The sequence below is a fragment of the Chelonus insularis genome, unplaced genomic scaffold, assembly GCF_013357705.1.
Source record: "Chelonus insularis isolate UGA/USDA-ARS -01 unplaced genomic scaffold, ASM1335770v1 contig_75_pilon, whole genome shotgun sequence".
In the NCBI taxonomy this organism is placed as follows: Eukaryota; Metazoa; Arthropoda; class Insecta; order Hymenoptera; family Braconidae; genus Chelonus; species Chelonus insularis.
The window spans coordinates 43,682-70,133 of NW_023276737.1; the positions used below are offsets into that span (position 1 = coordinate 43,682).

Here is a 26,452-nt window from a genome sequence, read left to right on the forward strand (position 1 = left end):
AATTGTGGAATAAGAGCCAAGAGCTCCTATTTGGTGTTAAGAATAAGAGATCTCCTTATGGAGGCGGTAAATGGCTCGCTGGAAGTTAAATTAATATGGATTCCTAGCCATGTTGAAATTGAAGGAAATGAGCTGGTTGATACTCTTGCTAAACATGCGGCGACAGAGGAGGGTACTTTTAAAAAAATAAGACTACCGATATCTGATCTGATTCCTGCTTTCGTTCAAGAAGAAGATATTGCAGGTCAGAAATATTTATCTGACTTAGGTAAAACTAAAGGAAAAAAGTATTTCAAGAGTTATATTTTAACTAGCAAAAAACCGTGGTTTGCTAGACCAGAATTCAACAGCTTTAAGAGAGAGGAAATTGTCACCTTCATTAGGATGAGAAGCGGACATTATTCTTTGAATTCTAGTTTATTCAAAATAAATATTAAAGATAGCCCCTTGTGCGAGTGTGAAGAAGAAGATGAAGATTTGGACCATATTTTTTGGAGATGTAAAAGATTTGCGAAGTAGAGGCAAATCCTCTACAAGGAACTCAAAAAGTTTGGATTTTTACCGCCATACAGTATCGACACGTCCATAAAAGACCCTAGGGTGGCAATCGTCAAAAGTGTTTCCAAGTTTCTTCGCAGTGCGGAGATGTATGTCTAAGGGCGAGTTTCACCACATAGCAGACTGCTATTGTGTACCAACTTAAAATTTCAAAAATGAAAGAAATTACCATTTGTGCCATCTGGCGAGTTCTGGTGAAGTAACTTATGTTCTTGGAAAGAAATTTTAATATGGTTGACCGGCAAAAGTGATTGTAAACAAGAATAAGACTGAATAGGTAAATTTTACTCCTTATAACTTTTCTTTCACTTATTTTACAATAAATATTAGTAAGTATTATTACTGAATCATGTATTAGCTAGAAAATCGTTTATTGAACAAATGTAAACAAATAGTAGCAATTGTTATTAGCATAGAAATTGAAAGAAGTAAGGTTAAAGGCTCATTTATGTTCATACATTTGAATCAATGGAAATGAATGATTCATTTTAATAATGTAATTTCATTCTAGATTATTATTGAAATGTCACAAAAACATTATTCCGTTGATGACAAACTAATACTAATTGATTTGGTAAAGCAACATTCAAAAGTGGTGGAGAATAAGAGAACTGATGCAATCGGAAATCTCGAAAAAGATGAAGCATGGAGTGTCATAACGGAGACATTCAACAAGAAAGTTGTATTCAAACGAAATACTGCATCCTTGCGAAACTGCTGGCAGCATATAAAACAATGTGCTCGAAAAAATGCAGCACAATCTAAGCAACAAACACGTGCTACAGGTAACCTAATAATAAATAAAATCAATAATAATTCGAATCCAGACTTACTATCAATTATCATTAATACTAATTTTTACAGGTGGAGGTGTTAATACAGGTCAAATGAGTGTAATTGATATGGCAGCATTGGAAATAATTCATCCATTCTCTGTAGAAGGCCTACAGAATATATTCGATAGTGATGCTGAAAATGAATGTCCTAACAAAGTAGTGTTTGATGTAAGTTGAATTATTTTATTTTATTCTAGAATTTTTAGATCTTAATACATGTATTAATTTTTATTGAGTTTTCATAGATTTTTAGTTATTAATTGTGACACAAAATGATAATTTAAATAAGAAACATTTAGTTATTATTTTTTATAGCATTTACTTTAAACAAAAAAAAATAGAAAAATGGAACAAATGGGACCCGAAGAAGTTAAAAGCATCATTGAGTGCTTCTTTACGTAATGCCGTCAGTAATGTTTCACAGCCAATTCCTAGTACATCCACGGGCATTACTAATGCATCAAGACAAAAGTGGTCTGCAACCGAATTAACGTCTCTTAAAGTAGAAGCTTTTCAATTACTTAAAAAAAGTTTAACTGAAAACCAAGCATTAGAAAAAGAATATCTAAAAACAAAGTTAGCGCGAGAAAATCTCGAACTGGAAATTCTAAAAGCTAAATGTTTTGGTTTGAATAAAATGAAAAAAAACAATTCTAGTAATGATAACATAAAGAAAAATATAGCTAGCCATGCTAAAGTACAAAAACCTGATTATAATGATGAGAATCAACAGACTGCTTCTCAGAATGATGATTCGATTTTGCTTAGTTCCGAATCCGATTAGAGGACATAGATATATGATATATTTAAAAACGAAAGTACAATTTTAACAATATAGTCTAATAACCAAATGTTATCGTTCAAGTATTAATTATAGTTCGTTAATTCGTTTTTAAATCTTAATATTTACATGTGAGATTGAGCATATGTTTCTTCTTAAACTTAAATGAAAGAATTATTTCATAAAATTTTATGAATAACGTTTAGTATTCTTTAAAAAAGAATGATCTATGTGCAAAAGTTTTATTAGTAGATCAGCATTTAATATGTTAAAAAACAAATTAGTATAAGAAAATGTTATTTAGTTTTGTGAAAAAAAATATATTTTTTATGCACGTGATGAAAGTATTACTATGCAATATGATTGTGATTCTAAGTCGATAAGTATTGCAAGTTCTATCATTAATAAATGTTAAATCATATTTAATTATTAATAATATTAGTATAAAACATGAAAAAATTATTAATTCGTAGTTTAGTAACTCGACATTTTGTATTTTTTTGAGTTAAAAAGATCTTAATATTACTTTTGTGAAAATGGCAACATGTATGATTAAAAAAGTTTAATATACACTGTATAACTTTATTATCACAGTTAAAAATAAATAAACATCTATAAACCTTTGTAAACGACATTCTTATTATTGCATTATCATGTTATTATTTTATCAAATCTTTTTACAGATAATAATCTAAATAGATGTATAGTAGATGTAATGTACACAATCAAAGCATATCAAAGATACCCATTCAAAGTAAACTGAAACAGAGTAGACTCAATAAATTACAACCCTGGTGGAAATATATCTACAACTTTCTACGTGACTCTACAACAAATTACAATTTTTGACAACATTTTGCATGGTTGTGTAAAATTGTAGTTTGTTGTAGATATATTTCCACCATGGAATATAATATAATAATCATAATATATATTAATTTTCGATACTTACTTATGAAAATAATTATTTATTATATGTCTCTGCTGATTTTGTATAAGTTGCTGATGAGTTTCAGGAATTTGATCATAAGCTCTTTGATTTATTAGCGATTGAGGAATTGCTCTTCTTGTCACATTATATAACACAGCGGATGCAATTATTGCATGCATACTCAACTCTGATTTAAAAAACCTGGAACCTATAGTTAAAACGGCGAACATTCGTCCCCAAACACCAAAACATCTCTCAACCATCGTTCGTGTTCGAATTTGTGACTCATTATAAAGGACTTCAGCTGGAGTCATAGGATTGTGCAATGGTGTCATAATAAATGGCACTTAAGAATATGCAGAATCACCTACAAGCAATGAGTTATAGAATTCACCGTTTTCGAATCGTCTTTTTATTCTAGAATTGTCAAATATGGTAGCATCGTGTGCCGATCCAGGCCAACGTGACACAATATCTATAATCTCCAATCTCGAATTGACAATGACTTGGGTGTTGATTGAAAAAAACGATTTCGTATTCCGGAATAACTCTGCATACTCTTCACCTGTAATATTGATACCTTAAATTGTAATAGTTTACATAATTGATTGAAATTATATACATGTATGTATATATCGCATTATAACAAGATGAGTTATTGTATATGAATACATACCATACGAACGAACCCGAACATGGACGCAATCGATAGCACCCAGGACACGAGGAAAGGCGGCTTGACTAAAATTTTGACTATGAATAGCTCTAATTTCTTGATGAGAAGGCGGTATATAGATGTAACATTCCCTCAATCCAGCAATTGCTTCTGATACTCTATGCACGATTCGCCAAACGCTAGTTTTGCTAATACCAGTAAAATCTCCTATTGTGATGTAAAATGATCCAGTAGCTAGAAATCTCATGGCTACAAGCATCTGGATCATTGGTGGAATCGCATTATTGCTGAAAATTGAAATGAATGTACATGAAATTGAAATGCCTAGAAATAATCTATTCATATGCGCTTAATATTAAATTTATTACATACAGTGGTGAGTCGGGAGTTATTCTTGCCTCTATTTGCTCAAAAACTTCCCTTGTCATTGCTTTGGTTAGGCGAAATCTTTGTACAAAATCTTCGTCATCAAAAGTATCGAACCAATTCATTCGAGGACGAATTATCCGAGGCCTTCTGACAATATCATCATCATCATCGTCAAAAAGAATCAGTAGCAAAAGATTATTCATTCTCCTGAACAAAATAAATCATAGCATACAGATAATATTTATGAGAAAAATTAATATAAATTGCAGTTACCTGCACTATATTGAGATAATTAAGAAGTTTATTTATCAATAAGTGATGATTAATGAGTGAATTAAGTGAAAGAAAAGTTATAAGGAGTAAAATTTACCTATTCAGTCTTATTCTTGTTTACAATCACTTTTGCCGGTCAACCATATTGAAATTTCTTTCCAAGAACATAAGTTACTTCACCAGAACTCGCCAGATGGCACAAATGGTAATTTCTTTTATTTTTGAAATTTTAAGTTGGTACACAATAGCAGTCTGCTATGTGGTGAAACTCGCCCTAACTATACCGGAGAAGATAGTGGCAGCATGGGGGCATGCGCATCCCGAGCCATCACAAAATAAATATATTATTATTATTAAATAATAAGTTTACACTTGATGTGGTTTTTGAATTTCTTAGAAATAGTTAAATAAGTAACAGAAAATGATTCAAAATATTTCGTATAGTTTTGAATAAATTTTTAAATTGTGCAACAGACCAAAATGCTTTCCAAATTAATATTTCGTAAGATATCATTCAATACTCGAAGTTTTAGTATTTCTCAGTCATGCAACAATTTACCCTCTAACAGCATCATGAATGTCTTCGATAGGCAAGCAAAACTATTACAGAAAGAACGAGCTGCCAGAAGCCCTGATGTTGAAAAATACGATTATCTCAAAGATGAAATAGGGTACAGACTAGCTGACAGAGTATTTGATATCAAAAGGAATTTCAAAAATGTTCTGGATCTTGGATGTGGTCGAGGTCATGTTAGTAAACATTTAACAGGAGAAAATATAAAAAATTTAACTTTAGTAGATATGTGTCCAAGTTATTTGGAGCAAGCTCAAATTCCTCAAGACATCAATACTAAAAAATTAATGCTTGATGAGGAGAATTTCTCATTAGAACAAAACAGCTTTGATTTAATTCTCAGTTGTTTAAATCTTCACTGGATCAATGATCTTCCAGGATGTTTCAATAGAATTTTTACATGTTTAAAAAATGATGGAGTATTTATTGCAGCAATATTTGGTGGAGATACACTTTATGAATTAAGGTATTTATTGCTTAATTGAAAATTATAATTTTATTTTATATCATTTTATATATTTGTTTTTTTTAAGATCATCATTGCAGCTAGCAGAGTTAGAAAGAGATGGTGGTATTTCTCCTCACATTTCTCCATTTACTCATATTCGAGATATAGGAGGTTTAATGAATCGATCAGGATTCACCATGTTAACTATTGATACTGATGAAATAGTCATAGGATTTCCATCCATGTTTGAAGTTATGCGAGATTTAAAAGGTAGGATTTCGTTAAAATTAACTAGCTGTTTTAAGATTGGGGAAAAGATAAATAATAATAATATTATCAATTGATTGTTTTACCAAATGAAGGGATGGGTGAAAGCAATGCGGCCAGAAATCGTATATTACACTTAAAAAGAGATACAATGGTAGCAGCTGCTGCTATATACGAGGAACTTTATTCAAAAAAGAAAAAAGATGGTAGTAGATATGTACCGGCTACTTTTCAAATAATATATATGTTAGGATGGAAGCCCGATCCTAGTCAACCAAAGCCTCTTGAAAGAGGAACTGGTGAAGTATCTTTGAAAGATTTGCATAAATTGAATGAAATTATGAGAGATACAAAAAAAATTAAATTAGATGATAGTGATAAATAATCATTTATTAAATTTAAAAAAATTTAATAACATAATAACATATTTAAGGAATGATTTTCAAGTTAAAAATTAATCATGACATTGATCTTTATGTTTTACGATGCCTTTCTCAATGAGATCTGGAATTTCTACAGCTAGCCAAGGTCCAAGCTGAAATATAATCCAATTAAAATATAGTAAAGTTTTAATTTAGACAAAAAGAATAAATTAAAAACTTACTCCTAAGGCCATTGCATGAGCAAGCCCAAATTTGGGAACATTTCGAGCCCAAAGTGGTTTGAAATGATCACTTAAACAAATTTTCCCACCACGATACATTTTTGCAGTCTTTCCATCTAATTCAGGCAATGCTATCTCAGGTGCAGTAAGTGGATACGTGACGGGAATCTATCAAAATTAATTTATATCAACGAAATCTGTATTTAAATTTGATATGAAACATTATACTTACATCAAATTCGACGTCGAATTCGTATTTTAGCAAGTTGTGAATATGCCAGCATTTTCCAAACCATTTTGTACCTTCTTTATTTGATTCTAATCTAAACCAATCATTATCAGAAGCTTTATTACTTTTTACGTACTGAAATAAAAATAAATAAATTATAAATAATCTAACATATGGCACATTCGTGGGTAATACATTCTTTTATTTTGAATTACCACTAGAAGAGCTCGATATTCTTCTGCTAGTCTTTTTGGCCATAATTCTTTATCACGAGGCCCTGCTTTAGTTTGTAATAAAGGAATTCCACTAAGAGTTTTTTTTGTTGAAGCGTCTACCATTCTTTAAAAATTTATGTAATAGTCACACAATGATCACAAAAATTTGGAGTCAAAAAATATTAGAACATGTTATATCTCCTGTCAACAGCTAATCAGCTGATGCATCATCATGCATACTCCATCTATCAGAAATATACCTAACTTTACGTGAAATTGTATCAGCTGATGATGTTGATAATCAACAAAGTTTTTATAGCGGTTTCTACTGTGATTTCTAACCTCACTCAATGATCAATTACTTATTTATTGTTAATAATTTAATAATACAATAGAAATAGTGATTAAGAATAATGGAATCAAATAATAACAATAGTAATGAGCAGTCAGTAGAATCGAGTAGTAATCAAAACAATGAGAAGAATAATGACGAAGAAAAATTAAATTTGACAAAACCTCAAGTTGAACAACAAGAAGAATCAAAATCTGAAGATGAATTATTAAATACATCAAATCAAGAACAATTTAAAAAACCAGTCTTAATAGTTGGACCGCGAAAAGGTAAAACTGGTTCAATACGTACCATTTCTGCTACTAAATTAGTAATTCCTCAGCCAACATGTCTTGAATCAGATCAAACAAATACAGAAACATCAGAATTAGACAATACTGGGCAAAAAAATATATCTGATTATAAGCTACCGCTGAATTACAAAGAACCGGCGTGGAGCGGTAAGCCACAAAATAGATATAAAATTGAAGTATTAAAATCTGGAGTTATTTTAGATACGGTTGACTTAACACAGAAAAGTTTTTATGTTATTGGACGACTTCCTATGTGTGATATACCTTTAGCTCATCCTACTATTTCTAGATTTCATGCTATTCTTCAATATAGACTCGAAGGCGATGATAAAAATGGTCCAGGATATTACTTATACGATTTAGAAAGCACTCATGGTACTTTTTGGAACGGATGTCGAATAAGACCAAAAACTTATGTGAGGCTTCGCGGAGGACATATGGTAAAATTCGGTTGTAGCCAACGTAAATTTATTATTCAGACACCATCAGACGAGGTAGAAGAAGAATCTGAATATTCTGTATCTGAATTGAAGGAAATGAGAAGGTTGGAATTATTAAAAAAGGAAAAAGAAGAAAAACTTCGCTTAGAAGAAGAAAAAATGAAAAAAGAAAAGGAAGAAGCTGAAGGTATTGATTGGGGAATAAGTGAAGATGCTGATGAAGAATCAGATCTGGCCGAGAATCCTTATGCAATGACCAATAATGAAGAATTATTTTTGGACGATCCTAAAAAAACATTGCGCGGATGGTTTGAAAGAGAAGGATATGATTTACAGTATCAGACAGAAGAAAAGGGTGTGGGCCAATTTTTGTGTTGGGTTGAACTACCTATAGATGCATCAAGTAAAACTGTTAAAGCAGAAGCTTTAGTGAAAGGTAAAAAAAAGGAAGCTGTTATTCAATGTGCACTGGAAGCTTGTCGAATTTTAGACAGATATGGTCTGTTAAGACAGGCAACACATGAAGGAAGGAAACGTAAATCAAGAAATTGGGAAGAAGAAGATTATTACGATTCCGATGAAGATAATTTCTTGGATAGAACTGGCACTGTAGAACGTAAAAGAGAACAACGAATGAGGAATGCTGGTAAATTGGAAGAAAAAGCAGAAACTTATACTTCTTTGATCGAAAAACACTCGATTGTTGTTAAAGAAATAAATAAAATTGAAATAACTTTGAAAAACCATAATGATGCTCAAAAAAGTGCAGATTCTAATTCTAATGCGGATGCTTTAGATGCATTCATGTCAAATTTAAGTTCAGCCGTTTTGAATAAAAGCGATTTGATGAAATTAAAGATGAAATTACTAGCATTTAAAAAAGAGGAAGAAAAATTGAGAAGATTAGTAAATATTGCGAAACCGGCTACTTTACCAGCATTAAATCCTCCCAGCAGTGTAACGGCTTCTAAAAGTACAGAAGAAAATATTAGTTCCCAAAAACGACAACGTACAGATGACAGTCAATCAAAAGATAGTAAAGATTCCAATGAAACTAAAAATACAAAAGAAGAGCAGTTTCTGGATAAAGTACATTATGGTTTAATAAGTTCTGCTAAAGAAGTTGACACAGTAAAAAAAGTAGAAGAAGAAAATCATAATAAACTAAAAGATGATGAAAACATAGAAACAAATAAAAATAAGGCTGAAGATAATAAAAAAAAAATCGAAGAAGATGAAATAAATAAGACAAAGAAAAAAAGTATGCGAAAAATGAAACAAAAACTTGAAAAAGAAATGCAAAAAAATCAAGATGTATATCAGGAAAATTATTCTACGTGGCTTCCACCTGAAAATCAGAGCGGCGATGGAAGAACAAGTTTAAATGAAAAATTTGGTTATTGATAAGTGAAAAATATTTTTAATTTATTCATAAATTATTATTAATATTACTATTATCAATATTAATGTGATTAGATTTTTTATATTGATAATATTTCTTGAAAGTAAACAAAAACAATTACTTTACTCAATCTTATATCAAAATATTTCATCATATGGAATCAAAATGCTTTCTAAAATAAACAAAAGATTTTATTATGTATATAAATTTATACTGATTAAATACGAGAATGAATGATAACTTATTCTTGTAATCATTATTTTCAAACTAAGGGGATTCCCCAAAGATACTTTAATATTGATAAAAACTACTTTTTTCACTTCTTCTTCGATTAATAATTGTAAAATATTATATACAAATTTTGACAGCATTAATTTATTAAAAATTATTTTCATTTTCAATCACAGTTACTGTCACAGATATTTCTTTCCTAAATATATCCTCTGAATCATTAAATAACCCAGCATAGCAAGTCCATTTCCCGATATTTTCAGGCTTGTATTCTAGAATTATTACAAATTTTATAAAAAATAAATACAAAATATTCTCTAATGTCTATGAAAACGATAAAATGAAGTCAATGCATATTTATACCATTCATTGTCAACGAGCACGATTTTCGATTATGTGACATAGAATATTGGCTTGAATTGTCTCTTTGAATTTCGGCTCCATTAGGATAATGCCACCGACAATAGTTAATGGTTACATATTTTCCAGGTAATATTCTCAAAGTAAGAGTTGTTTTTTCATTCTTATTCATCTTAATTACACTTTGGTTTGCATATAATATGAATCTAAAAAAAATATTGTATGTATAAATTAGTGATTAATTTTAATGAATTTAATATATTATACTACAGACCTGTAACTGATACTACAATGGCATTAGATACTTTTATTTCATCACCTCCAATAGTATTTAATAAACAGCTTCAATTACCCAAATGTTTATAGTCAGCATTTTTAATCGTGGTACCACAAATACCAGCAGCTAAATTTCTACCTTTATACATTAAAGCTTTTTCGGAGCTTATATAATACGAACTTGCATATATTGTACCATTAGGACTATAAAGCCAACAATAATTTAAAGATGCGTATCTAGGACACTCTATCTAAAATTACATAATTCAAATGAATTAATAAGTAAAAAAAAATTCGATATTATAATCATTTACCTGTAAGCTGTCACCTCATTTCACGTAAAAATGATTTGGTATATATGCCTCTGTCATGCTAATTGTGTTGGTGTCAATGTATGATAGAAAGGTTCTATAATTTTGAAATAACTTTTACATTAAAATATATTGTAATGATATCAAGAAGTTCTGGAACGTAGTATTGGATTTTCCATATTCCTTCGTATATGTAGTTCACTGCATCTATTTTTTTCGTACAATTATTATACCCGAAAATAGTATATCGTCCATCGGGCTGTGTTATTTTACAATATGTATATTCCAGATATTCAGGTAATCCAATTTTTGCTGAAAGACCATGATGCCAGACAAGCGTTGTCTGAAATAATGAAGAAGTTACAAAGTTATTTTGAAAAAGAATAAAATATAAAATATGGTCTAGGTGCGACCCTCAAAATTTAACTAGATTTAAGTTACATAATTATGCATTAAACGAAACTGGTCCCATTTCGATATCGTCATTTATTCTTGAGATACACGAGAGGAAAGTCGATAATGAACGTAATTCCCCTTAAAAATAATTCGACTTAAGAGATCGTGAACAGTAAAGAAAAGTCGAAATTTGGAATTTGCTGAATCGGATCTATTATAATAACTTTTTACTGGGAAGTTAAGAATCAAAGTAAATAACTATTATGAAATGAATTTTCAAATTACATTAACGTGATAATTATCTCTATACGGTCTTCATATTTTAAATTCCAGTTGTATTATTTTATATTGTTCATCGTTTGTAGAAGTTGCCAAGTTCCATACTTCGATTCATCAACATGTATTCGTACACCACATGTTCCATAACGTTCTATTCCTAGATTATTTTGGTTGAGATTTAATAAATCATAATTATCTTCACGCTATGAATAAATTTATTTAAGATTTATGATGAATTTTTCAATCATAAGAAATAAAGTAATAAAATTAACTACCAGCCCAATATTATAGTTGAGGGAAAACTGTTACATAGTTCCTGAGTTCTAATAAGAACCAACTTTATGGTAACAAAATGGTTTTCTATAAAATATTATTTAAAACACATTAATAAATTATTTTATGTAAAATAGGAACATAAATAATATGAAAAATAATAAGCTTCAAGAATGTTACATACCATGTGGACATATATTTCAATTATATATGAAGATTGACTAGTGTCACTACCTAGCATAGAACTTGTATAAATAGTCCACTTTCCTGCATCATTTAAATTTATTCGAGAAAATTCAAACGTGCATAATTTGCTAGTGCTGATCATCGTGAACAGCTACACACGATAAAATATTGGAATTATCATTTGTAATGGCGTAGGTAACTTTGTCACCTTCTCTTACTACTAGTCATGCTAAAAATGTGTAAATTTTTTTATGTACATTTACCCGGAGGATTTGAATTTCCTCCATTGAATTGAACAAAAAAGACAATAAATGATGAGATAATTAAACACATCATCTTCATTAGTTGTCTTACAATATAATAATAAAAAACATAGTATGATGAATTTTATTTTATATTAAATGTGATTCGATTTAATCATAAATCTCAATTACTTTTATGATAAATATAATTATGCTTATCATTTTAATAGTTTGCGGCAATTAAATAAATTTCACATTGTATAAAGAATGTAACAAAAATTTCCTTGACGTCAAAGTGAATTATGTATTAAAATTTATCTAATAGATTAGTTTTATATATGTATAATGTTTGTCATACACGGAAATTTGGTGTTCCATTGTTAGTAAAAGAATTAGATATCTGAAAATTACATTCAATTTATATTATGTCGAACATTGTATAAATTTTGAATAAATTTAATCATATGTTAAACACAGGTCATTGACAATTCATATTTATATAATTAAAACAATGAAAGATACATAGTAAACAGTATTTTAAAGCTAATTAAATTGAAGCAGATAAGAAATAGATTAATAAAATAAACATGACAAGTAATTCTTGCAGAAAATAATAAATTAATATTTTAATATTTAAATGACAAATTTTTAAATTTATTTCCAACCCTTGTTTAAGTAAAATAAAAATGAAAATTCAATTATATTAGTCAGATATTTTTTTATAAATTGACAGATAAATTTTACATTTTATGATGATGATTAGTTGAATTATTTACATCCTTTTCCGCAGCAACTTCTTTTTGGTGGTTTATATCCACGACTAGAATCTCCCATCAATGGATTATATTCTAAAATAATAATTTTTATTGAAGTTATTATATATTGTATTTAATAAATCTATTTTTAACTATACAAGTAATTATAGTTAATTATTTTGTTTTTATATAAAGTACGGAAATGACACTACCATCATAAAGTTTCGATGATTTAGATGTGGAAGCATCATCTGCTGTGCCTAATCTTTGACCTCCATCTTTTTTCAAGTTTAATAATTGTTGTTTTTTCAAACGTTTCCTCTATTAAATTATATAAAAATTATGAAGTGATTAAAAAATTATCATTAAAACTGATTTTGATACTCACTTCTTCTTCTTTTTCTTGAGCTTTTCTGGCCTCTTCGTTATATTTTTCTTGTAATTTCTGCCTTGCTGCTTCTATTGCTCTTGATCTTTCTTCGAATAAGTCGGGGTCTATAAATGAAAAAATAAAGATAAGAAATAAACTATGCATCGTACTGATACTTTTATAAATTTATACTTTTATGATATTTTATTTTATATTCTTCTTCATCTTTTTTTTGTTTCCAACTTTGATACTTTTCTCCTAAATATGGTGAAGCACAAAAAAGTGCTATAGCAATAGCTAGAAGATACCATCCTACTGAAGCAATTAATGCCCAAACTGAAAGAAAGATAAAATGATTACGAAATTGAAAAAATATGGTTAAAAGAAAGCGTCCATTGTTGAAAATGAATCGACAAAAATAGGTCTGTCTACATAAAATGTTTGGTATTCAACTGTATTTTTATCAAGAAGTAGATTGAAAATGTTATTGTTTATTTAAAAGGTAGAAATACTTACTAGTAGTTAAATTAGAAGTAGAACGGTAAGTAAAACCTTCATTGTCGTTCATAATGTAAATAATAACCTCTTTAAATTTATACGTAAATATTATTATGTAGTATTTGCCATAAATACTGTCTTATAGTACCGAACATAAATGCTGTTTAATTTTTTAAAGGTTATACATGTGATTTCCCTATACCGTCTTATAGAAAATCACACAGCATTTATGTCCGGTACTGTACCTAGAAGCCCAGAAGTGGCTTTTTCATGTTGCCAGGAATTTTTAGTTGATACTCTGACCACAAGATGGGGTCGGCGAATGTTTGCCGAAAATCAGTCGTACCAATTTTTGACTGTGTAGTTGGCAGCCTGCGGGCATTAATTAAAAAAAAGCGAAAGGCAACTCAGTGTGATAAAATGACGGAGGGCGCTGCAATCGTTTATTATTGAGTTATGATAATGTAGAAAACATAATTATTTGGAAAATAATATTTTCTTAACTGTAAGATGGCGCCTCAGGATAAAAATTTTAATAGTACAGAAATTGTCAAAAGTCTCTTTAAGGCTGGGCTGAAGTCAGAAAGTTTCCCGGAGTTGACTTTACGCCCTCACGTTGTGCGGCGAAAAGCCGAAGCTCGATATCAATTGAAATTGAGTAGGTAACAGAGAAATCGTTCGAAAAATGATAATTTTCAGGGATGCACTACAAAAAGGGAGCCTTAGGGTACCAAGAAATTTACAAATTTCAGAATAATCTGTTCCGAGCAAGACAGAGCACAAAATATGTCTATCTATCTCCGTCTTATTTTTCAGAGAAGACTGCGAGTTCGAACAGTTGACGAGCAAGCACATTCCCCACCCTCTGTTACTAAGCCTGAAGCTTACGATATCTAAACGTAAACAAAGCAAATGAAAATATGCTGGCTCTGTAGTCAGAAGATTCGATTTCGACATCAAAAATGAGTTTTAAATTTCAATTTTTATGTAAAATTATTTTTCAATTAATCGATGACAAATGAGACAATATTTGAACAGGGTCATTAACCTTTTTTTGTACAAATACATTGATAATAGCCTTTTTTAACAACTTATTAACAATAAAAAATAGTTTAAACAATCCGCGGCGAGTTCCGACACTTCACCGGCAAGCTCTACCCCCACTCTCTGTGCCCAAGCCTGCAGCTTATAGTTTTTAAGTATCATTCACATTATTGAAATCATAATAGCTCAGTGGAAGCGCACCAAGCGTTTATTTTGCTGGGCAGGGTTCGATCCCAGTCATAGGCAATTGTTTTTTCTTTTTTTTGCTTAAGTGACTTTATATACTTATAAATTAATTCATATATTTGATTAAATTATTCTTCCAATTAATTACGGAAAACAACTTGTTTTTCTGAAAATAAGCTGAGGGTGAGGAACGAGTTACTATGAATTCTCTTTTTTCGAGTGTTGTCTTTAAAAGACAATAGGAATTGATTTTGAACTTATATAAACAACCAATTATTGTATTTATGTAAAATTTTAATGAAAAAAAAAGGAACAAAAAATTGGCTATGACTGGGATCGAACCCTAATCGGTAAAATGAAAGCTTGGTGTTCTACTCACAGAGCTAACACATCATCTCTGACATTATGTTTATGTTTATAAATTGTATAATGCAGGCTTGGGTACGAAGGGTAGGGATAGAGTTTGCCGGCGAAGTGCCAGAAATCCCCGTGGATTATTTCAACTACTTCTAAATATTTCTAAATTGCTTAAAAAAAACTACGTTCATATAGCTATAGTAAAAAAAGTGTTTATAACCCTGTTCATATGTTTTCTGACTCGGCGTCGATAAATTACATAAATAATTGAGAAAAAAAAATCAAATCATTGGTAAGAATTCATTTTAGCATGTTAATATTATAATTACATGCAAATCTAACAAATAAAAAAGAAAAAAAAAACTCTATTATGACTGGAATCGAACCCTGCCTAGCAAAATAAAAGACCGATGCTGTAACCACTGAGCTATTATGGTTCCAATATGATTATATGTATATGCTTAAAAATTATAAGCTGCAGGCTTGGGCACAGAGAATGGGGGTAGAGCTTGCCGGGGAAGTGCCGGAACTCGCCACAGATTGTTTAAACTACTTTTCAATGTTAATAATAATATGATTAACTTGTTAATAACATGTTAATAACATAACATTGCATGTAAAGATGTATAAGTTGTTAAACACAGGCTATTATCAATGTATTTATACAAAAAAAAAGTTTATGGCTCTGTTTAAATATTTTCCGACTTAGCGTCGATAAATTCAATGAGTAAAGAGAAAAAAAAAATCAAATCGTTATAAAGGAATAATTATGGCATGTCAATATTGTAATTACATGTTAATCTAACGAATAAAGTAGAAAAAAAAAATTGGTTATGACTGGGATCGAACCCTGCCCGGCAAAATAGAACTCTGACGCCCTAACCACATGGCCAGAATAATCTCGATATTGAGTTAATGTATATTTGTTTTTACACTACATGCTTGGATACGCCGACTTGGAATTGAGCTTCCTTATTAACATTTATACCTAACAAAAATGATAATAATGGATGAATATATGTATTTGAAGTTATTTGCAGGTATTATATTAATTAATGTTAAATGAGTATCATCATTTTCATTTATCCTAACTGCAATAGTCATCAAAGTGTAGGGCATTGTAAAGTGATACACTATGTTTACATCACATACATATATTACCCGTACACACACATACAGAATTTACTCGCCAAAATGCAGGGCACCATCAGTTCTGGATACGGATTGAGCATTTTTTCAATATGGATGACTGAGGTCAGAGAAGAGAGACGTCTCTCTTCTCTGCTGAGGTCATCTGCGAGCATAATGCTGTCACCTATCAGAATTTTTTCAAACTAATTTTCCGGAGAATATCATCTGGAATACAAGATTTCTAATTATTTCTAAATTATTCAATTTTATACTATGAATTGATTTTTTTAACATTCAGACAGGTGGCAAGGACTGACGCAAACACGAATTTTGGGCGAAAAACGTATAAAAATGAAATAATTAGTGATTTTTCATCTGAATGATGTGGCCGCCATCTTGAAATTTAAGCGCGGCAAGTCAATTCATAATTTTTTCATTATTCTTTCTAATTTTTTTAATAAAAATATTCACTATATACAAAAAATTGTTGTTTACGTCAGTCCGGCATCAATTCCTCTGTAATTTGGTACCTAATTTTATAGAAATAATTGTAAATTGGCGAAGAAATTAGAAATTTCCCGATTCCATGTATTTGGATAGGGGGAATCAGTTGCCTTTCTGACTTCAGCCCAGCCTTAACCATCGGTCAGAAAAATTGAGAGCATCAATTGTATTCCAACCAAAGATGTCGTTACTTGGTCAATTTTTAAGTGAAATGCGATTCTGCAGAATAGTAATTAATTTTGCTGCGTTTCATTTTTTCAATTAAATGTTCATCATATAAGATGTTCATTAATGATTAAATTTTTATGCGATTGATCAGTTTAAAACTCTTTAAAAATGTTTTAATTTGAACAACTACAGTTTTAAAGTTACAAAGTTCCACAAAGTCGTGTTTTTGTGCTACAAAACAATATGTAATACTGATTAAAATGATCATTAATAGTGATTTGAGATATTTCTATTGGAATGAAATTTATGTAGGGTCGAACTAAAGTGGATTTTAACAGATTTATTATTTATGGTAAGTTATCTTAGTAATCAAATCAACGTAAGACTGATGTCAGATTTAGATATTTTGACCTACGATTGTCATTTGCGTATGCATCTGCCGTTTTTCTGCAGTGGATAAACGTAAGATTGTCGTCAGAAGAATTATCGTCAGATATTGAATGGCAATGTGGTGCAAAAAGAAAACAAACGTGCGTATTTAAACGAAAATTTTGACGCTATGGCCAGTAACTAGGGTACTTAACGTATATGATAAAATTTAACAAGTAATTTTAGATTTGTGGGTTTGAATATAATTTTTTCGTAGACCCCGCGTTGAAATTAGGCCTATAAGTCTTGATATCATATAATATATTTTTCTAAGATGATAAAACCTAAGCGACAAGGTATATATGGAAAACCCTCGAGGTATTTTTTTATGTCATCAATTGTCTTTCACCCTCCTTTATACTGGCGCAGGTGGTTTACAAAGATCCGTTCTTCACATTCCTTCCCTCTTTTTCCACCACCCACAACCACCCTTCTTTTAGTTCATCACCTTCCTTTCCTTATCTTCACCAAGCTGAAATACGTATCCTCATATAATGACAATATAATGCGGCGGAATCTTATACTGAATATCTCATTTCATGAGTTGGTAGTTAATAGAATACTGTCTGTCTCAGATGAATTGAAGACAAAATAAATCGTTCTACTTCCGTACACTATTCCATTAGACTTTTTTCATTTCGAAATAGAAGAAATTCAAAGTTTCCATGCTAATTTTACGGATAATTGGATGCGCTATTCCAGACATATCTGCATTCTCTTGGGATGACCAAGAGATAGATAGAGTTTGATTCTAAAAGAAGATAGCTATCAGAATACGGAATTGTTCTACATTGTCTCTCTCAATTGTCTATTGCTCCATTCTTTATTAAAAACCAATTCCTTAGTTTCAATGACTTGCAGACAATGTTTTTTTCTCGTCAAGATGGAAAAAATTATTATATTATGCTACTAAATAGTGCTTGAAATTTTTTTCAATGGTATGTAGCTTTGTAAAATTAATCATCGTGTCTGTTGATCCATTAAGGAGATCTTGGCATTATTTCAGGATAAGATTAACGTAAGAATCAATTGTGTCAGAGTTTCAACCTCAGTTGAAACGTCTTTTGTGTTAGCTCAATAAATCATTGGATTTCCGACATTTCTCGTTTCTTCATTGTCACGTTGGAGCGCTATTCGCATGCCCATCGTACTTTATTCTCGTGTATCGTTTTATTTTGTTTTTATAAAAACAAGAAAGAAGTAAAAAAGGTTTTAGGCAATTCTCCCAAACGGAGGACAAAATTGGGATCTAGACTTGCCCGTCAATCCCCAACGGCACACCTGATACCCCAATGGACAGACGGACGAACGTGCTTGACGTGTAAATTTGTTGAAAACGAAGTTTACATTAGTGAAGCTTTCAACGCGTTTGACAAAATTTTTGTAAAACTTTCAAGTACTGGTGATGGAAATCAAGAATAACGTTCGCCAAAAGAGATTGTCTTGCTGGATTATTGATTTATAAAAACCCAAACATTATCATGATGTGCATGAATAACGTGAAGAGTTGATTTTTTTAGAGAGAAAGGCAATGGAGAAATTATTTTATGCTGAGTAGATCATGACCTTCACAAAAGATGACTATTTAGCAGAAGTTGTAGTAATTTTTGAATTCTTAAAGCCTATAAGCCATAGTAAACTCATGTATTAGTTTAAGATGTATTCAAAAGTAGAACTATAGGAATTGATAACTCCTAATCTCACGTTATCAGCAGTGCACAGGGACGATGACTTCAATTTTATTCGTTTTACCCTTTGCCTTTTAATCCTGATGCTTCTATAGTTGGGCTTTCTACTTCGTTGGTATTCAATAGCATAGCTTTGAGATTTCTGGCGTGACCGGAAATTGAAATGAAAGCTATCTTAGATTGGGTATATAGGGAAAATAAATCGATTCGTTTGGAAAAAAAATCAAAATTGGTCTTCCTTGAAAATGTGAAGATAAGGTAATATAAAAAAGTAATTGATTTCACACTCAAGACATTTTGCCTACTTGGAGTTGTGGTAGTTGAAAATTAATGATAAAATTGTTGACTGGAATTGTAATTTTACTTTCTTGCAAGGATTAAATATCTTGGAGGTATTTTGAAAACCATAATTCTCTATCTCAATAGTAGTAGAAGCTTGATAATGATGTACTATGATTATTGTTAGAACTCTGATCTCGTTTATATTCGTGCTAAATTTAGTATACATTCCATCAAACTACAATATTGTAGCCATTAGTGCAAATTGAGAATAAGAAACACTCAGTATTCGAATCTGGGGAGACTTTGGCTGAATTAATGATCCTATTCGAATTCCTATAATGGAGAAAGTTAGGTTGCAAACAGGAAATAGTCTAAGAACTACTTCAACATCAAACAATCTTAGCACGTGCCAAGCCTTTATAGACTTTAAAGAGCTGTGATACTTCCTTGACTTTTTGACATCAAGAAATTCAAAAGTTGAAAATGCTCTGACTTAATTAATCCAATATTTACATAAAAATCTGAACATGTTTTGGCAAGAAATGAAGAAAATAAATATTTGCCTAAATTTATAATGATATTGATATGATAACAGAGATTATGCTAAAACTATAAAATCCCAACTTGTTGATGATACCTAAACTGCGTGGTAGGAGTTTGCGGCTAGACCGCAGTATCATAGTAAGGGTGCAGCAATGATAGTAGACTTTTCGTTCTTGTCCATGACTGTGCACGTAGAGTATTTGACTACGTGCTTAGGCAAACCACCAGCGTATAATGCAGCCACACGGTGAGCTAGGGGCAAATACGAGGTTTATGGACTGCGAACGATCCAGAACAGGAGAGCTCGACAATGATGAACGAGAGCTAGAAAAGGAGGGAACATTAAACAAGCCTCGATCTATGTAATAGTCAAATACGCCGATTGAGATGTCACTGCAGGATGAGGTACCTGTAATAGAGGGTGTGTCGATTCTAATTATAAGTCATCTCTCAACGTCTGTACGTGGCTCAATCATAAATTACGCATTGACATTCCTGTACGTCTAAAAAGTTTTACATTCTCATGCATAATTTTACTTTTTTTTAAAGTGGTTATTTTTTTCTCTATATTTATAAGGTAGAAAACACAAAAGTAATTTGCTTATTAATAAACAATATCCCCGTAAATGGTTGAATTTGATTATATTTTTCATGTTGAACGATTTTTTTCTGATCAAGTAGATCTTTTATTTTCTTGAGGATTCGAACCTACAACCATTCGCACGAATACGTTTTATCCCACTCGGTTATTCAACTACTTGTTATTTAAAGGAAAATATAGACCTCGATAAATATTAATAAAAGTAGAAAGTGACGTTTACTTTGCAATATTCCGGAATATGCATGCCAATAACAGGTTTAAGAACAAATCATAAGCTTAATGAAGAATAAGTGATCTTTATAAATATTTATAATATTTATTTTAGAACATTTGAGAATATTTTTCAATCATTTGTAAAATATTTTTTACTTAATGCATAGCATCAATAATTTTTCCTAGATGATTTAAACTCATAATATTCAAAGAAAAATGATTATCGCTATTACTTTAAATTATAAAGGAAAGCATTATAAATCTTATTATTTTTTTCTCTTTACGCTTTCATAAACTTGTATTTATTTGATGAAAACCATATGCATTATTCCATTAACTGATAAAATTCATCAATTAGTATGAAGTAGTAAAATTCACTGGTGCATTCGGTAGCTCTTGTAAATTAAATGGAGGAGTCTGACTGTTGATAGTGAGATACATAAAATTTCTATTTTGAAAGTAATGTTTACTGCTTGAAGCGATTGAATAATATTTTTTAGAAATTAGTTTCGACTTCTGTTTATTTCCGAAAATTCTTACGTCAGGGCTAGTTACTAGAAAACGACTTCTTTATTAATAAAATTCATATTTTATTCTTTACTGGCATAAGGATTTAATTTTTACCCCTATCGTTAGTACTTATTACTCGAGAATGGCATTCATTTCATTATATAATAAAATATAAAAATTTACTGATATTCCGCAATCAAATTTACTAATTGATTTGTCTTCGTGTATAAATTAATAATAAGAAAAGTTTTACAAATTTCTATACATTTTCAGAAAATAAAATTAAGTATGTACTTTTTATTATTTATTTATAGTATTTTTAACCAGTTTGATGTGATTTAATGAATATCATTGGGGGTTTTTTTCATTTTTTTTGCAAAAAGATGTACATACAGTGTAATCTTGGATTGTACCAATTTAATGTGTGTTTTATTTTTATTATGATTACGCTGTGATAAAGAAAATGTTAAAGATTTATATTAATTAAATTTGAGATTTATTAATTTCATTTATCTTATCATATATATTTTTAATTAGTTTAATATAATTAAGCAATTTATTTAAAAAAGAAAGTAATTAATATTTATGGTCTCTATTTTTCATTGCTCAATCATCATAAAAAAGTAAAAAAAAATACCTGCTGTAACATATTAAATCTAATTGAATCATCATAAATTCGGTCTTTAGTAAACATCAACACAATTTAATGTAATAAAACCTTCTACTCCAATCTCCAATTGTTAAAATCCATAAAGAATGTCTTCGAATTGTTTTCACTGTTGAGTTTCGTGGTCCGTTTCTCATGCAAATAATCACGCGAGTGAATGCCGCGAGGATATACGGGAGGTATAAGCTATATGTCGAGATCGCTCGTGTTGGTTAAAGCGGTTAATGATGTGGTCACAGAAGTCAAGACATTACGCGCTTATCATTCGATCCGATCAACTCTACCGTCTTACGAACGATACCTCGTTCCGTGTTCATTTGGATTATGTTAATTAGACCTTATTTAGATTCTCGAGAACGCAAACTGTAATTGCTTCAATTTTTTTTGTTAAACGTTTGACAATGTCATTAACTGTCTATCGAATGTTATCACGTTATCAGTTATCATTAAAATTCCACTGTCCATATGATTGATAATTAATTTATTATATTCACTAATTACTTTAAAATAATCATCATCACAAATAATATTGAATAAAGATTCATTTTTGGTATGCATCAAAAGTAAAATCGACTTTGAGATGATTCTATTATATGTAATTCTCTAATAAAATCTCATTATCTCATATAATGTCTCATAATCAATTTTACTGAGAGATCTGGATAAAGATAAGCTCTTAGACTGAACTAGGAGTGACATGATGCGTTGAAGTCGAGTAAGATAGTGTTATAATATGAATGAAGAGCTTTTAGGTACAACCACAAGATAGATCTCTTGAGTTAGGATAATTCAAAGTTAATCTTATTTTCCATAACTTATTACTCTAATATGTAGTATGATTACATCATAAGTTACTCTTTGTGAATACTGTTCTAGTTACTTTTATTTTCAATTTACAATTCATTTGTTCCTTTATTAAAATACGTCAATATAATGCTATTAGCAAATTTGAATCATTTTGAATAAATAAATCAGTTAATTTTTTTCATTCAGAATAAAATTAAGATATCACTGACTTATGAGTCGTTCCTCCAGTCATTTGAAGTTGGATAAAACATGAAAGCTCTTATGCATGATAATTAAGATTAACCAAGATGAAATTTAAATTTTGCAATTTTATACTTCTCATGATAGCAATCAGTACTGTCATGAGAATAAAAATGTCCAGAGTTATTGTTAAATTGAGTTGGTGGTGGTATAGATTAAGACATAGTTACAAAACATATTTATTGCTTATAAAGAGTATAATTCATATTTTTTTATCTCATAGATATTTAGACACGTGAAATGTCAGCACTCACACTTATTTAGTGAAAGTACATGGGATTATATTATTCTAACGCCTGCGTTGGGTTTTATATGATACAAATTTAATAATGTCATAAATCGAGGCATGTGTCAGAGCCGAGAGGGCTTATGCTTGTATTTATTCAAATGCTTCGCGAAAAAAACTCAACTAGCTAGAAGAGAAATGTAAAGAAAAAGAAAATTGAACTGGAAGTATTAAATTTAAACAGGAATTAGTTATTCATATCACAAATAATAAGGATTGGTTGAATTAAATGAATATCAGTATGTGAATAATTATTTTCTTTTTCATTAATCATTCAATCTCGTTCTCTTAATTACTAGATTTTATAAAAATTAAATCTCCATAACAAACAATTATGAAATATAAATTTCAGCGCTTGTTTTGTTTTATTCTTTTCCTTCTGATTATAATAAAAAATATATATTTATAATGTAATCCAGTTAGCTTGTGAGTGAAGGTGCCGCTTACGATAAACTGCACGAAACCACTGGTCTCACGACATTCGTTTTATCGAGACGTGTGTTTGGCTCTATCGTTGCACCGTTCTTAGGATAATTAATGATTTTTATAGTTGAAACAGACTCTCCATTGAGAACTGAAAAAGTCTATTGCTTCAATGATCACGAATATTGCTTTATGGTGAACATTTGAGATCATTTGATCGAAATGAGAGTTAGTCAAATGTCACTGAAATATAAAAATGTTCTTTGTAGTTAAATGATACATTTCAATTTCATCGAATAGGAGTATCAAGACTGTTAAAAAACCCAAAAAAATAAACTTCCATTGTTAGAAATATTTATTTATTTTATTCATTAACTTTTAGAGATAAAAACAAGTAAAAGTTGCATTATTTAATATTTTTGTTTTAATGGAAAAAAATAATATTCATTTTTGTTTGATAATTAAATGTTGTTATTTAATTTAATAAAAGCTAAAATTTTTTAACAATGTTGTATAATCATGATTCAGATCATTTGAATTTAATTGAAATTTATTAGCAAATAAATATCAAATTATGTCTAATAATGTTCATGTCATTTAATTGAGATAAATGAATTCAGTTGGTAGTGTAAATGGTTCGATTGTATCGGGAAGTATTTGATGAGATGAACAAAAAATTTCTCATTAATAAAATGAACAATTTTGCGATCGATTCTGTTATGTATCGTGAATACACGTCTCTGCTGGATACGCGATAAACATGCACTGTAAATTATGCTTATAGTTGTCGCGCACGCGACTCGAGTTCTTTGGTTTTTAAACTGAGCCTTTGACTGTTTTCCCTTTTTGTCTAAAATAATAAATTCAAATGATAAGGAAGGCGTGACGTATGCAGTTAACTACAATCTTGTGTTTACACTGGAAAATCTCAATTGCCAGAAAATAATTTTTTATGCTTCATTTATCATTTTAATGTTTAAATATTTAAGTACATCCCAAGTTTGATTTATATTTAAAAAAGTTATAAAATTTAAGTGCAACAAAAAATACTTGATAATTAGGAAGATATTTATTCTACGATTAATTTATAAATTACATTTAAAATAAGTTTTTTTTGTTTGTTCAAAGTTTAATGCATAGTAAAATATGGATGCAACCAATATAAGTATGAACGTGTAAATTGTGAAAGTCAAACAGAATGCCGCAGGCAGTTGGTCAAAACACTACTGGACTGAGACGAATATTATGTAGCTTGAATAAATAATCCGTAATTAAATTAAAACATCTCTCGGGATCGCTTCGGGTAATATCATTGGCGTCGGTTTAATATTGGTCTCGATATTTTGAGAAAAAAGTTTGTCATTCGTTGTATTAGGTGGAATGATAGATCCTAGGAGTATATAATGGAAAACTGTTATCAATAATCATATTAATCAGATGCTAGTTGAACAGTAGACAAAAAGAGTGAAGAAATTTACCTAAAGAATAAGCATCTATTCAAGATTTAAAATTAAAGCCTGAAGGCACAAAATCCCATTTGGCATGCATCATCGAACGTTCTGATCTAAATAAAATTTTTAATGAAGGCATATAATAGTTGTACAACTAATAACTCAATTACTTCTTTTCTCGCGAAAATAGTCAGCATGAAAAGTAGGGATTGTGTTTTTTAAGGAGATTATATGATGGTTAGTTATTTTTTTAAGAAACCAATTTTATGAATATTATTTTATTCGGAGAATTTCTAGATTGTTTACAAACAAATTACCAAGTGGCTAAATAAATTAGATTACTTATACTGACTAGTATTTAATAAGATGTACGCATGTGTACGATCTGAAAATAGTATTTTACGCACCACGGAATAAAACTGAGTTATATCGTACCACGTGTAAAATTGCAAACACGTGGTAGTATGATATAGCTTACTTTATTCCTGAGGTGAGTATACTTTTTAGTCAGAACGTCCCCAAAAGTTAAAGTTTTTATCCAATTTTAAGGTTAGAACGGTGTAACTATCTTTCTTTCATAGAATTTGAAATAAATTTTGCCTATTAAATAATTAGTATTAATAATAGATTAGGTTGTTATCAACATAATATTGTTGAAAAACGCTAGACATGATTTTCAACAATTGAATATCGTTTATAATAATCTTCATTTACTATAAATAATTAAAAATCATTTCCATTCATTAAATGATGAATGATATATCATACATGTTAACAATTTTCAATATTAATAAAATATTGTAAAAAATAACTATACATGGCTTTAAACGATCGGATATTTTTTATCATCATTTTATTCTGTTATTAATCGAACAATAACTGTTTAAATCCACTGAGAGTTATGCTTATACTATCAGTGGAAATACTTCAAGAAGAATTTCATCGTGTGGGCACTCCAAAGCGCACCCAGATCTATTTTTAAACTATTTTTAATTATCATGAAAGCAATGATCCTCACTTCTGGATAACATTCATGTACATGATCTGATGAAGTTAACAATCTTCTTTAAAATAACCGTCCACTTTTCCAGTGATTGGTTAATTTATCTAGGGATTTGATTTCCTAGCATTTCGGCATTTTGCTAATTCATCACCGAAATAATAATGAACATGTTTCACTAGGAAACTACTAGGTTGCTTAAAGTGACGTATTTCATTGTCTGATTTTTTTTGCGCAGTCGACGGTGTAATTGTACTGACGTGGTTGAGCGTGAATTTGAATATTCCCAGTGGGAAAAGCTTTGTTGGTGTGCTTGAGTGCTGAATCAAGGCAACTGTCAATTAAGCACAAATAGTGGAAAATGGTAGAACAACTCATCGTATCCAATTATTCTTCTATTTTTCATGAATGACAATTAATCAACAGCAGCCACAAATATACGTAATTAATACAGAAATAAAGTTTGGCCAAAGCACTGCTTAAAGAGATAAAAATAG

At 30.0% G+C, this 26,452-nt stretch overlaps 6 protein-coding genes and 1 long non-coding RNA gene across 7 annotated transcripts; 3 read left to right on the forward strand and 4 right to left on the reverse strand.

Annotated features, from left to right (window-relative positions):
• The first annotated feature begins 500 nt into the window (after window positions 1-500).
• LOC118071150 (uncharacterized) lies at window positions 501-2,535 on the forward strand. The gene is made up of 4 exons (XM_035090136.1): window positions 501-835; window positions 1,070-1,343; window positions 1,423-1,562; window positions 1,710-2,535. Exons 2-4 carry the CDS (start codon window positions 1,082-1,084, stop codon window positions 1,719-1,721), a joined length of 414 nt encoding a protein of 137 aa, XP_034946027.1. The 5' UTR covers window positions 501-835; window positions 1,070-1,081; the 3' UTR covers window positions 1,722-2,535.
• Window positions 2,536-2,767: 232 nt separating this feature from the next.
• LOC118071126 (putative nuclease HARBI1) lies at window positions 2,768-4,692 on the reverse strand. Its single transcript, XM_035090103.1, has 5 exons — window positions 4,522-4,692; window positions 4,155-4,358; window positions 3,783-4,069; window positions 3,128-3,671; window positions 2,768-2,934 (listed from the first exon to the last, which is right to left on the reverse strand). The coding sequence occupies exons 2-4, from the start codon at window positions 4,352-4,354 to the stop codon at window positions 3,454-3,456; spliced, it is 705 nt and encodes a 234-aa protein (XP_034945994.1). The 5' UTR covers window positions 4,355-4,358; window positions 4,522-4,692; the 3' UTR covers window positions 2,768-2,934; window positions 3,128-3,453.
• Window positions 4,693-4,699: 7 nt separating this feature from the next.
• On the forward strand, window positions 4,700-6,274 carry LOC118071125 (arginine-hydroxylase NDUFAF5, mitochondrial). Its single transcript, XM_035090101.1, has 3 exons — window positions 4,700-5,464; window positions 5,532-5,716; window positions 5,809-6,274. Exons 1-3 carry the CDS (start codon window positions 4,905-4,907, stop codon window positions 6,096-6,098), a joined length of 1,035 nt encoding a protein of 344 aa, XP_034945992.1. The 5' UTR covers window positions 4,700-4,904; the 3' UTR covers window positions 6,099-6,274.
• On the reverse strand, window positions 6,083-6,989 carry Ufc1 (Ubiquitin-fold modifier conjugating enzyme 1). The gene is made up of 4 exons (XM_035090104.1): window positions 6,762-6,989; window positions 6,550-6,681; window positions 6,318-6,485; window positions 6,083-6,248 (listed from the first exon to the last, which is right to left on the reverse strand). Exons 1-4 carry the CDS (start codon window positions 6,882-6,884, stop codon window positions 6,168-6,170), a joined length of 504 nt encoding a protein of 167 aa, XP_034945995.1. The 5' UTR covers window positions 6,885-6,989; the 3' UTR covers window positions 6,083-6,167.
• LOC118071124 (kanadaptin) lies at window positions 6,964-9,341 on the forward strand. The gene has a single exon (XM_035090100.1). It carries the CDS (start codon window positions 7,175-7,177, stop codon window positions 9,248-9,250), a length of 2,076 nt encoding a protein of 691 aa, XP_034945991.1. The 5' UTR covers window positions 6,964-7,174; the 3' UTR covers window positions 9,251-9,341.
• A 266-nt stretch (window positions 9,342-9,607) lies between these two features.
• LOC118071128 (uncharacterized) lies at window positions 9,608-11,846 on the reverse strand. Its single transcript, XR_004690853.1, has 6 exons — window positions 11,559-11,846; window positions 11,108-11,461; window positions 10,430-10,769; window positions 10,114-10,366; window positions 9,843-10,045; window positions 9,608-9,751 (listed from the first exon to the last, which is right to left on the reverse strand). It is a non-coding gene; the product is annotated as an uncharacterized lncRNA (long non-coding RNA).
• A 654-nt stretch (window positions 11,847-12,500) lies between these two features.
• On the reverse strand, window positions 12,501-13,673 carry LOC118071140 (uncharacterized). The gene is made up of 5 exons (XM_035090118.1): window positions 13,444-13,673; window positions 13,120-13,263; window positions 12,946-13,052; window positions 12,770-12,878; window positions 12,501-12,650 (listed from the first exon to the last, which is right to left on the reverse strand). Exons 1-5 carry the CDS (start codon window positions 13,493-13,495, stop codon window positions 12,571-12,573), a joined length of 492 nt encoding a protein of 163 aa, XP_034946009.1. The 5' UTR covers window positions 13,496-13,673; the 3' UTR covers window positions 12,501-12,570.
• Between the last annotated feature and the right edge of the window lie 12,779 nt (window positions 13,674-26,452).